This window comes from Cyprinodon variegatus, unplaced genomic scaffold (genome assembly GCF_000732505.1).
Source record: "Cyprinodon variegatus isolate N-32 unplaced genomic scaffold, C_variegatus-1.0 Scaffold1021, whole genome shotgun sequence".
Classification (NCBI taxonomy): Eukaryota; Metazoa; Chordata; class Actinopteri; order Cyprinodontiformes; family Cyprinodontidae; genus Cyprinodon; species Cyprinodon variegatus.
Window position 1 is genome coordinate 16194 of NW_015151474.1, and position 12638 is coordinate 28831.

Here is a 12638-nt window from a genome sequence, read left to right on the forward strand (position 1 = left end):
CATATATATATATATATATATATATGACTACCTGAATATACTGAATGGCCAGGTTATTCCATCAATGGACTTTTTCTTCCCTGATGGCACAGGCATATTTCAAGATGACAATGCCAGGATTCATCAGGCTCAAATTTTGAAAGACTGGTTCAGGGAGCATGACACATCATTTTCACACATGGATTGGCCACCACAGAGTCCAGACCTCAACCCCATTGAGAATCTTTGGGATGAGATAGAGAGTGCTTTGCGCAGCGGTCAGACTCTACCATCATCAATGCAAGATCTTGGTGAAAAATTAATGCAACACTGGATGGAAATAAATCTTTTGACATTGCAGAAGCTTATCGAAACAATGCCACAGCGAATGCGTGCCGTAATCAAAGCTAAAGGCGGTCCAACAAAGTATTAGAGTGAGTGACCTTTTTTTTTGGTGGCGACTTTTTTTTTAGCCAGGCAGTGTATTTTATGGTTAAAGGCTATATTTAAAAAAGGTTAAGGAAATGATTTAAGTTTATTTTTTCCCCTTGGTATTTATTACAAAGGGGGGAAAAAATAAACTTTTGAAATCAGCAGATGAAATGCTAATATGATCCCATGTCTTGCAGCCCTTACCGCATAATCTACATAATCCTAATTTGAGATTTATATTTACAAATCCAAATAGCAACTTTTTCATGGATACTCGCTATTATTATTTTTAAGTACATTTGGTTACAGCAAGGAGGAAAAACAGTCATAAAGAAGCACATTTCTTGTTGAATTGATTCACTCTTTAACTAATTAAATGGTCCTCTACTTGTTGCCTCCATAACTTGTTGTTTGAATGGTAGAAATTCAAAGTTTGGTTGCTTCTTTTTTTCTTGTAATAACAATTTATTAATCACATTTTAATATTATATTTGATTTGTAATATTGAAGAATAATGAAAGATTAAATGAACCAGTGACTAAAGATACAATTAAGATAAAGGTACATATTCTATAATAAAACATAATGAAAAGAAGAAATTATTTAAAGCCTTAAAAAGTTTTTTTTTTCCATAAAAACAATGAGCAAAAATATTAAGAAACACAGTTAAACACACACCCTTTTTTTGTTCAATTAAAACATTGCAAAGAGCAATTCTAAAGACAAAACAAAACAATTAAATTAATTTTAATAAACATTGAATAGTAGCTGCAAAGCAGCTATATATTTTCCTGTGTATCTCAAAATTCCCCTTAAGTATTGTTGGGTGTAATTATCTTTAGGTGTTTACTATATATCTGCAGCTCTAAAATATGTAATGGAACAACTCAGGCCCTTGTTTTTTTTCTTTCCACACCGGCTCTCCTTTACTAACCTATTATACACTTTAGCGCCACCTACCTAATGTGTTTATGTTACTATGATTTTCCAGTGTGGTGCTTAAAGCAACTAAAAAGAAGCAATCAAAAAGTAAATTATATCTATATAACACATCTATTGCTAGAGGAATCTCCTATTAGGTCAAATCTCCATCTTTTACACTGCTTTCAATGTTCAACACATTTAAACAAGAAAATAATAATTTTGTCACAGGTTTCCCTTTGTTCTTTGAGTCTTTCTCTTGGTTTTTATTTTTTACACTCACCCAACAAAGCAGCTTGTGCGGCTTTGAGAATTGCATCCACTACAGTTTTTGCTTCTGCAGCTGCAATGTATCCCAGCTGACTTCCCTTTAAGGCTCCATAAAGAGCGTCTTGAGGAGTTGAATTACCACGAAAGGCCCCTACCATTGCACCTGTTGCAGAACCCACTATCAGTATCATTAACCCATTAGGCACTGTACTTTTAGCCCTGTCTCTAGTGTCATTTGGTGACTGATTGGTTGACTGTCTAATTTTTTCCTCCTCTATCTCTATGTGCTTTTTGACTGCTTGCAGCATCTCATTAGTGTAGTACATTCCACCATTTGCCTCACTAATCTTGTCTATTGTTCTCAGTATCTCTGCCACTTGAATCTGATTGTTTCTGTAAATGTCTCCTGTGTTACGATTCCAGTATTTATTGTCAACAACATGGCACCTGCCTCCACAGTTTTTCACCAGTGAGCTTAGTTCTTCATTGCACTGGACAAAGTCCTCAATTCTCCATCCGTCTGGGAGCTGTTCTCCAAAGGTGAAGACAATGGCAGCAAATTTCAGAGCATCTTCGGAGAACTGTTCACATATTTCTTTGATCACATCTTTCTCCTGTTGTGTGAATTTCTCAACTTTAAGAACAATGAGAAAACCATGAGGTCCAGGATCACACTCAGTGATGCACCTCTCCATCTCTTTCTTAAGCAGGACTTCAGAGCCACATGTGTCAAAAACACTGTGAGAGTCAATCACAGTGAGGTTCCTGCCATCGACAGACCTGGTTTCTCGTTGTGAAAGACTCGATTCAGAAATGGACGAATGGTTTATCTTGAAGACCTCTTCTCCAAATATGGTATTAGCCAAGCTGCTTTTCCCAGATCCAGTTTTTCCCAAGAGGACAATCCTCTGTTCGTCAGAAACTAGAGGACAAGATAGGGAAAAGTTAGGAAACATTACATTCTTTTTTAACTCATGGTCAGCAAAGCTCAGTATTAACCTTAGAAAATTGTGACCCTGACTATTACTGGTAAAACATCACTCATAAGGTTTTTATAAAACAGTGTCAACAGCTTTCAGACTTTTATTCTATCTAATCCGATGTCAAAATATTTGCCTCATAATGATTCTGGTGTAAAGATGTTAAAATGCCTTTTCTGAATTTCATTTTAGTGGATCACTTTAACTGTAGGATGCTCCTGCTTGTGTTTCATCTGTGTTTGTTCTGTATAAAACAAAAAAGTTACGTAAAGAATGTCAGGGAAATATGTCAACATCAGTTGTACAATATTGTGAATGTTACCACTACTTTTAGTTCTCTATATTACGGTTCTCTATACTATACTAGCTGTTCATTTTCTGTTTTATTTATGAATGAATAGGGTAGTCATATGTCCGGCTTTAGGGCGGACAGTCCGGATTTTCATTGCAATGTCTGACATCCGGCGCCGCATCCAGCCGGATGTGTATTTGTCGTCCTTTATGAGGCACTAGGCTATTTGATCAGATTTTTATTTATTCAATTTTACTTTTTTGCTGGGCTGTAGCACGATATCCAATCATCAAAAATGCATCACTATCTGATCTAACAGATGACTGACTAAGAGTGGCGGCATGTCAGATAAAGATCTGCTTGTTATTGATTACAAAAGTAAACAAGGATCAGAATAACTGATGCTAAGTGCTAAAGTTAGCATTCTGTCAAAACCAGGACATCGTTTAACCCAGAATAGACAAAAGAGCGTGAACTTATGACCAAAGGTAGTGGAGATTCATTCCATGGTTTCTGCCACTTTGTCGATGCGATGTGAGCATAAGCAGTCGAGGAAAAGCTGCAATTGAATGGCCTGCAAGTACGGATTAACATAAAAGTAATAAACGTGCAGCAGCAGACTCTTCAGTGTTGGCTTTTACATTAAGTGTTGTCGCCCCCGGATGCTAAAATAACTTGGGGAGAGCTGCAAAGTGGACAATACTATAAAACACCACTAGTCCTACGTAAGTGTAGACTGTGACGTGAAAGTGGATTTCAGTGATTCGCCCATAGCTAAAGGGATGACCATAAAGACAGGTCTGCTGCACACACAAGACACTTAAGATAAGTTCCCAAAAGAGGCTCTTAAAAATAAAGCTATACTTTTAGAGCAGTTTGATGTGTTTTCTAAAATCTCTTTTGTTGTTTAAAAAATATATTAGGCTATTTTATTATGAATGTTTCTTTATAAAAAGATTTTTTTAACGTTAAAGTCCACACATCTTTTGCTTTGTGGTATTCTGCACTTTAAAGATTAATCTCGGTGGTCACTTTTTAAACATCACAATGTATTAAATAAATACAAATGCTGGGAACCAATTCTTTTTTACATTTCTTTAATTTTTTTTCTATTCATCTACACAAGTATCCTCTTTAAACTACTAAGATTTGTATTATAAATTTGACTTTACCTTATTCTTATGTACACCTTAGTAATTTATTAATATGCCGCACAATGTCCTCGTTTTTGGTGCTATAGAAATGGCCACCCTAAGAATGAATGAATACCTATTCCATAAAAACCATAAAAAATGTACATGCAAATATTATAATTAATGACATAAAAATTTTTTGTCTGAAAGGGTTATGAAGAAGTCAAACTCATTTAATCATACCCCATTACCTTCCTATATTTCGTAACACCAGCAATATTCCCAATTCCAATTTATTTTATGAGCCCATACTGCTCCAAAATTCCAATAACTGAGGAAATAAATGTATGTACATATAAATGCGTTCACAAAGGCCTAAAAAAATATTCTATTATTAAATTATTACCATTAGCCCACATAATCATTGCAAAAGCATGTATATACCCATCTTCATTGATTAAGAGTACCTATTGATGTTAACCACATAACTCATAACTTTTCAAGAAAACAAATTGGAGACTTTTGTTAAAAATTCTTATGTTTGCACATTGTTTTAATTCAACATTGGGTTTAAACATTGTTTATTAAAATATACATTATTTTCATATTTGCACGAACAGAAAATATTTTGACAGTTAGATTATCACTGTATTTAAAACTTCTAAACAAATCGTTTTGTATGCCTCTGGCAGCTGTTGATTTCTGGCTTTATTAATTAATTGTGATGTTTGAAACCCTACCAGATCACAGAAGTTAGGAAAGCAGGAATTGAATTGGATTGATTTAACATTGTGTTTCTAATTGCCAGGGTTGTGAATTATACTTAAGAAGGCTTGCTATTATGACCCTGTGTGTGTTATAATTCATTATATAGCAACCTATCTTTCTCAAGTCATGAGGGGTAGGTATTGTTTTATTTTGATATGTCAAAAAATTTAAAGTAACATTCATATTAAAAAAATCATTTAAAAAAATCTGAATTTCATACATAGCCGTGTGTAAATACTTACATTTCCTAAAGATCTTGGTGAAAGATTATCCCCTAAAGAAATGTGTCATAGCTAACCCAGGTAAGGATTGAAAATAACCGTTGTGAATGTGGGACATCCATTAATGTCGATTCTTTGGTACCAAGAAAAACAGAAGGGAACCTTTTGTTGAAGTTTTTAATTTTTTTTCTTGTTCTTCATTGGTTTTTCTACAAATTTCTTTACACACAGATAAAAAATTACAAGCCAACAATTTCCAACTTTACCCCTTCGTCAGAGTCTCATTCGTTTCACCTCTTCTGTGGGTAGGCAAACCTTGTAACATTTAGGTTCATATGCATACATTTTTGCCTCAGCTAAACTTGCTTTTAGATCTTTTAAGTAACAACCGTGTTACAGGTAGTAAAGGGAATGTCTCAGAAAAGTGGTCCACCTGGAAAAAACAAGAGCTTCTCAGGTCGCCACTTTTGGCGTTGGCTGACAGGAAACAGAAGGAAGTGGTAGGAAGGGAAATAGGTATTCCCTATCCCGATAGAAAAATCTTAGGTTCAGATTCAGACATTTGAGGGGGAATACCAACATGATTCAAGTCCATGGATGCAGAAGGGTTGTTAGTCCTGGAAATAACCAAAACAGACCCTGAAAGCAGGAAATCTAGGGAAGCAGAGAGTCTGGTAAGGCTCAGCAGAGAAAGTTCATACCTAAATCTTTCATTAAGGCCAAAAATGAAAAAGTCCATGACGACGTCCTCATTCCAGGTATTCTTAGATAATAAGGTGGGAGTCAATAATATACTCCTCCACATATTAATCACCCATCACTAATTTGTGGAATAGATTTGTAGATCATTGTTGTGTGGAAAAAAGTAAAAACTTGCAAATAAAAAATAATATTTCAACTAATAATATCAAAAATAATTACAATAAAACTGCAATTATGTTTGATTGCAATATAGTAAGTATTTGGAAAAAGATTATGCTTAACGGTAGCAGAATGCCCCTCTTTGGTTTAAAAAGATACATAAAGCATGCAAAATGAAAATAATGTCATAATATAGAATTTGGCTAAGATTATGTATAGATTTATATTTAAAATAGAGAACCCAAGAAAGTAAAGACTATCACCTGACCATCTGCTACAAAGTATTTCATGGCCCAAATCTGAAAACTGAGCCAATTTTAGCCAGTTTTGACATGCAATTCAGTTTTAATCCACACACACAAATGGGACTGAGTTACTATTCATGGTCTTTATCCATGAACTATTTTAACTGATTAAGTTTGTGAACTGTTAGAAACATTATTAACTTAACACTTGTTTCTTTTATTTTTAAAGCAACAAAAGACCCAATAAATACAATTAAAAAATAATTTCACAGTATTCTGAACAGTTTTAGATGACCAGAAAAACAGATCTATTTTCAGTCAGATAAAATGTCCCCAGCTTTTTTCCAGCCATGTAATATTTAATTATTTGCAACTGACCGTCCATATTTGAAAAGGGATCGAAATCCAACCGAAGAGTTCTCTGCTGTTCTTCGTCTTGCCTGTCCCGTATATTCACTGGTTGTTGTCCTCTAACCCGTCATGCTCCTATTTTAATCTATTCCAGTTTGGCTGGTTGAGTGAACCGCTTAGAACAAAACAATATCAAACAGTATATGTGCAACTGGAGTGCAGACCTAAAATATAATGTTGAACCACCATAAAAGAGCAGCTTTCTATTTGTTCGATTTGTTCAACTTAAAATATGTATTGTTTTTTATTTATTGCCATGTATTTTTATTAGTTTTATAATAACATGTAGAAATAATACAATAATTGTAGCTTTAAGTTTTATCATTCTAGATATTTTCATTCTGTTGGAGTTTTTCCAACACTGCCAAAAGAAATAATGCCGCTGTAAGGTGCTCAGCCTTTTATGTTCACATTTAAGACTCAGATGATCAGCAAACAATAGTAGATGCTAATGTGGGTGCTAAAGCCAAAAAAATGGCACCAAGGATATTGAGAGTTTTTGGCTTTAAAAAGTTTACCTTCCTCATGTTTTCATCATTGAAATAATTGCCTTGTTAGTAAACTGTGTGCCTTGCCTTACAGTGGAATCTACTGCACCGGTATAACTGGATAACAACAACACATTTTCATGTTATGAAATGAGAGAAATGTTTAATCCCCTCAAAGAGATAATTGTACAAAGTAAGCACCAAAAACAATAAGCACAATGTGTTTTTGTTGTCATCGTCTTGCATGAGAACAGGAGGACAACACAACATCTCTTCATACATAAGTAGGGCGTTTTTTTGTTTTTTTTCTTTGTATGCCACAAATGATAGGAACAACTTGACAAGAGAGACACCAAACCTAAAACAAGTAAAATTTAAACTCTGCTGATTTACAAACAAACAAGATCACGTACCCATTTAGTTAATAGGTAGTAGGTTGGGGTAACTTTTTTAAGGGGGTCCTTATGCCCAATTTTCTCCTTTTATAGATGTTTTTCATTTCTGTCTATTTCCTATATGCTGTACTCTGAGCCAAATGTCTGTAGTTCATTTAATTTGGTCTCATAACTAAGAAATCGATTTTTGATTCTTGACAAGACAATTGTGTTCGAGGTGTAATCAAATTCCAATTCACAGGAACACCAATGATTATGATAAAGCTTTTTGAGTTGCTCAGAAACCTCCTGTAGCCAACATGGTAGTATACCTTCAGACATTAGGAGGATGTCAGGAACAGGAACAAAAAGTCTGTTGAATCTTTACTCAAATTATATTTTGTCATAGCTCTTGTCATAACTACTAACTAAAATATGTGGAATTTTAATATCTATAAATAAATTAATAAACAGATCAAGAAAAATAGATACAGAGAAACTTTTCCCTAAACTTAAGAGTCTAAAACTTTATTTTCATGATCTTGGTACAGTTGAATAGGTTATTGGTTCAGTTCTTCCACCTGCCTAGCTCCACCCAGTTTTCATTATTACTCATCAGATCCACCATGCTGACTAAAAGTATATATGATTTTATATACAGTTGATTATAGGCTGCAGAAGGGTGCCTATGTAGGTAAACATAATTTTTTTTGTATGTTCCTTTTATTGTGTAAACATAAAATGTCCCTTTTTGTATCTTTCACTCATTTAAACAGTATCAGCTGACAGGTTTTGGTTATGTCTTTGTTGTGGAATAATATATATCCTGTAGATTATGAATAAATGATTAACTAGAACTGGAATTGTAGTTAATTATTTGACTTATTCAAAATCGGAGGTAAAATCATATTGGTGTTCTCAGTTGAATAACTATAGCTCTAATCTGCTCACTTACCAGGGTTTGTGCCTTTGGCTACTGGATTGGCTTTTAAAATCCAGTTATTCACACAAATTTAGTGACTTAGGCTAGGCTATCAGCACAGCTATTATTTTATCAATCGTAGAACTTACTCTGTTTATTCAAACTGTCACCAAAATGAGGGTGGATCTAGCCTTAGTGATAAACCATTCTTATATGAAACACAAACGACTGCAAGTAACAATAACGATTTATTCTAATAATTCAGGAATTACAGAAATTTTAACATCTATGCAAAACACTACATGATTAGAAAATAAACACAAGGTAGACTAAATTACTAGTTTTAACAGAAAGAGAAAAAAAAATCCTAAGAGTTCATTTCACTGGTTTCTGAGATTATCCTATATAAGCCACATATTAATGCATTCAATAGTGTCCAGTTGGAAATAGCAGCAGATATGATGATAAAAATAGTGCAGTTAAAACAACATAAATAATTCAGCTTAAATGGATAAAAATGCATTAGCAACACAACAGCATGTTACAACCAATCTCAAGCAGCAACAAAGTCACCAAAATGGCTGCTCCTATCATGTGAGCCAAAAGCGGGGTTAAACTATACAGATGGGTGTATCTTAGCTTGGTAACAATAGGTGGCAACCCTCAACAACGTGATCACACACAGTTAAATGTAGGCAGATTCTCTATACACTGACTTCAAGACAGGAAGATAAGAAAAGCAAGATAGGACCAAAAGAAGAAAGCGTCAGGATTAGGTGGTCTTGGTTTGAGGACCCAAATGCAGAGACAAGTTGGCTTGAGATAAATTTTAAGTGGTTTAATTAAAGTTCACAGGCACAGAGGCTGGGGGTTCACAGGCGCCGAGGCAGGAGTCAAAAAATCCAACAAAAGCTCAAGAACCAGATTCTTGGAGACATCAGGGGAAAACCAAAAATCAAATAACCAGGAAGAGATGAGGCAGGCAGGCAGACAGACGATTGTTCAGAGGTTGAAGAGAAGTAAGACGAGGATCCAGCAAACAGGAACTGAAGAGGGAGGGCTTTTAAAGGGGACAGAGACAGGAAGAGGGCTAATGAGGGAATTGAACACAGGTGAGAGCTGAACAGAAAACAGAGCAAGAGAAAGAGGACACAAGAGGGCAGCAGAGGATAACAAATGAAAAGCTGGAAGACAGGAACTAATAACAAAACAACAACAAAATAATAATCAAATAACTAGGAATAAAGAAACATGGTGAAAAGAAAACTAAACACTTGAAATCAAGGAGCAAAAGAAAACATAACAGAAACAGAAACCTAACAGTAATCCCCCCCTCAAGGGCGGATTCCAGACGCCCCCAGAAAAGTCCCAGCAAAACAAAAAACAACCCACCCAGGGTGGGCGGAGGGGGAACCAGGTGAGGAGGGCAAGAAAACACAAAACAGAGTCCACAACAAAAAAAGACCCACCCAGGGTGGGCGAGGGCAACAAAAAGTCTCAAGAGGTGGATGAGGAAGAGTCTCTGGAGGCCTGCCGCGGGGCCGGAGGAATGACAGACGTTCTGGAGGCCGGCCGCGGGGCTGGAGGTGAGGCAGAGTCTCAGGAGGCCGGCCGTGGGGCCGGAGGCGTGGCAGACGTTCTGGAGGCCGGCCGGGGGGCCGGAGGCGTGGCTGATGCTCTGGAGGCCAGCCGCGGGGCCGGAGGCAAGGCAGAGTCTCTGGATGCCGGCCGCGGGTCAGGAGCCATTGGAGGACGACGTCTCCGTTGCTGCAGGAACCTTGGAGGAGGACGACGTCTCCATTGCTGCAGGAACCTCGGAGGAGGACACCACCTCCGTTTCAGCAGCTCAGCAAAAGTCTCAGAGGGGGCCGCCGACCGCGGCTAAGGAACAGGCTCAGAAGGGACCGCCGACCGCGGCTCAGGAACAGGCTCAGAGGGGACCGCCAACTGCAGCTTAGGAACAGGCTTAGAGGGGGCCGACCACTGCGGCTCAGGAACAGGCTCTGAGGTGGCCGTCCACTGCGGCTCAGGAACAAACTCAGAGGGGACCGCCGACTGCGGTTCAGGAACAGGCTCAGAAGGGGCCGCCGACTGTGGCTCAGGAACAGGAACAGAAGGGGCCGCCGACTGCGGCTGTGGAACCGGCTCAGAGGGGGCCGCCGACTGCAGCTCAGAAACAGGCTCAGAGGGGGCCGCCAACTGCGGCTCAGGAACAGGCTCACAGGGGGCCACCGCTGCGCCTCAGGAACAGGCTCTGAGGGGGCCGTCCACTGCGGCTCAGGAACAGACTCAGAGGGGAACGCCGACTGCGGTTCAGGAACAGGCTCAGAAGGGGCCGCCGATTGCGGCTCAGGAACAGGAACAGAAGGGGCCGCCGACTGCGGCTCTGGAACCGGCACAGAGGGGGCCGCCGACTGCGGCTCAGAAAAAGGCTCAGAGGGGGCCGCCGACTGCGGCTCAGGAACAAGCTCACAGGGGGCCACCGCTGCGGCTCAGGAACAGGCTCAGAGGAGGCCGCCGACTGCGGCTCAGGAACAGACTCAGAAGGGGCCGCCCACTGCGGCTTAGGAACAGGCTCAGAGGGGGCCGCCGACTGCAGCTCAGGAACAGGCTCACAGGGGGCCACCGCTGCGGCTAAGGAACAGGCTCAGAGGGGACGTCCACTGTGGCACAGGAACCACCATGGAGGGGGCCGCCCATTGCGGCACAGGTACAGCCTCCGAGGGGACTTGGAGTGCCCGCTGAGGGCTCATGGAGGCTCGGAGCACCCGCAGAGGGCTCTTGGAGGCCTGGAGCGCCCGCAGAGGGCTCTTGGAGGCTTGGAGCGCCCGCAGGGGGCTCTTGGAGGCTTGGAGCGCCCGTAGAGGGTTCCTGGAGGCCTGGAGCGCCCGCAGAGGGCTTATGGAGGCTTGGCGCGCCCGCTGAGGGACTCTTGGAGGCCTACTTCCACATACCCCGAACTCTGAAGCCTCTTTGCAAACTGGCTCAGGGGTCTCTGGATGGCACAGAGCAGGCTTAGGGGTCTCTGGACGGCACAGAGCAGGCTCAGGGGTCTCTGTAGCTAGGCTAACTTGCCTGCTAACGGCCTCAGGTGCAAGGCTAACTGGTTCGCTAACGGGTTCAGGCGCTAGGCTAACTGGTTCGCTAATGGGTTCAGGCACTTGGCTAACTGGTTCGCTAACGGGTTCTGGCGTTAGGCTAACTGGTTCGCTAACGGGTTCAGGCGCTAGGCTAACTGGTTCGCTAACAGGTTCAGGCGCTAGGCTAACTGGTTCGCTAACGGGTTCTGAAGCTAAAGAAACTGGATCACTACCGGGCCCAGGAGCTAGGGAAACTGGAAGGCTAACGAGTGCTGGAGCTGGGGAAACTGGAACGCTGACAGGCTCAAAAGCTAAAGAAACAAAAATGCTAACAGGCTCTGAACCGGGATCTGGGTGGCGGGGAGCTGATGGAGGTGGCAGGAAAGGGAAAAGATCTTCCCTCTCCCCATAAAAGAAACCCCAGAGATCTGACTCTGGTATATGGGGAGCTCTGACTGCTTGAGGTGTGACTAGTGGACCTAGTTTGAGTCTTCTGGTGGATGGTGCTAACTGTTGGTCTAGAAGGTGTTTACAGAAACGGGTGGAACTGACCTGTGAGGAAGGGGACTGGGACCTGCAGCTGGCTGAACCGCGGGAGAGGGAGTGGAGGTGTCAGACAGACCTGCCGGAGAGGGAGTGGAGGCGTCAGACCGACCCGCTGGAGAGATAGTGGAAGCGCCAGGCTGACCCGCCGGAGAGGGAGCGGCCTTCTTGCCCCGGTGGCGGTTCCTACGCCTGGAGGTAGCAGAACGCAGGGGGGAACCAACAGCTGCTGGAGGTGGAGGTACTGGTTCAGGGGTTGATAGAAGCAGGGAGAGGTCTTGGAGAGGTAGTTTGGGTGGAGAAGGTTTATTAGATAATTTAGAATGGGTGTCCTGAATGTTCCATTTAATCAGATTTATGTGTCCGGTGTGTAAAAAGAAAGTCTGGAGTTTTGGAAGTTTATTGAGATGGGTCAGGAGTGTTCTGGCTGTTCCTATCCGCTCCCAGGGTGGAGACATTGTGGAGAGATCTTCTATTTTCTGTCTGAAGAGTTTTATAAATTGACTTGCCTGGATTGGTTCTGCGGGGTCCATGTTTGGCTGGATCCTTCTGTCAGGATTAGGTGGTGTTGGTTTGAGGACCCAAATGCAGAGACGAGTAGGCTTGAGATGAATTTTAAGTGGTTTAATTAAAGTTCACAGGCACAGAGGCTGGGGGTTCACAGGCGCCGAGGCAGGAGTCAAAAAATCCAACAAAAGCTCAAGAACAAGATTCCTGG

At 40.8% G+C, this 12638-nt stretch overlaps 1 protein-coding gene across 1 annotated transcript; it reads right to left on the reverse strand.

Annotated features, from left to right (window-relative positions):
* Positions 1 to 1062: 1062 nt before the first annotated feature.
* LOC107100858 (GTPase IMAP family member 7-like) lies at positions 1063 to 6520 on the reverse strand. The gene is made up of 2 exons (XM_015399518.1): positions 6481 to 6520; positions 1063 to 2524 (listed from the first exon to the last, which is right to left on the reverse strand). The coding sequence occupies exons 1-2, from the start codon at positions 6485 to 6487 to the stop codon at positions 1599 to 1601; spliced, it is 933 nt and encodes a 310-aa protein (XP_015255004.1). The 5' UTR covers positions 6488 to 6520; the 3' UTR covers positions 1063 to 1598.
* Between the last annotated feature and the right edge of the window lie 6118 nt (positions 6521 to 12638).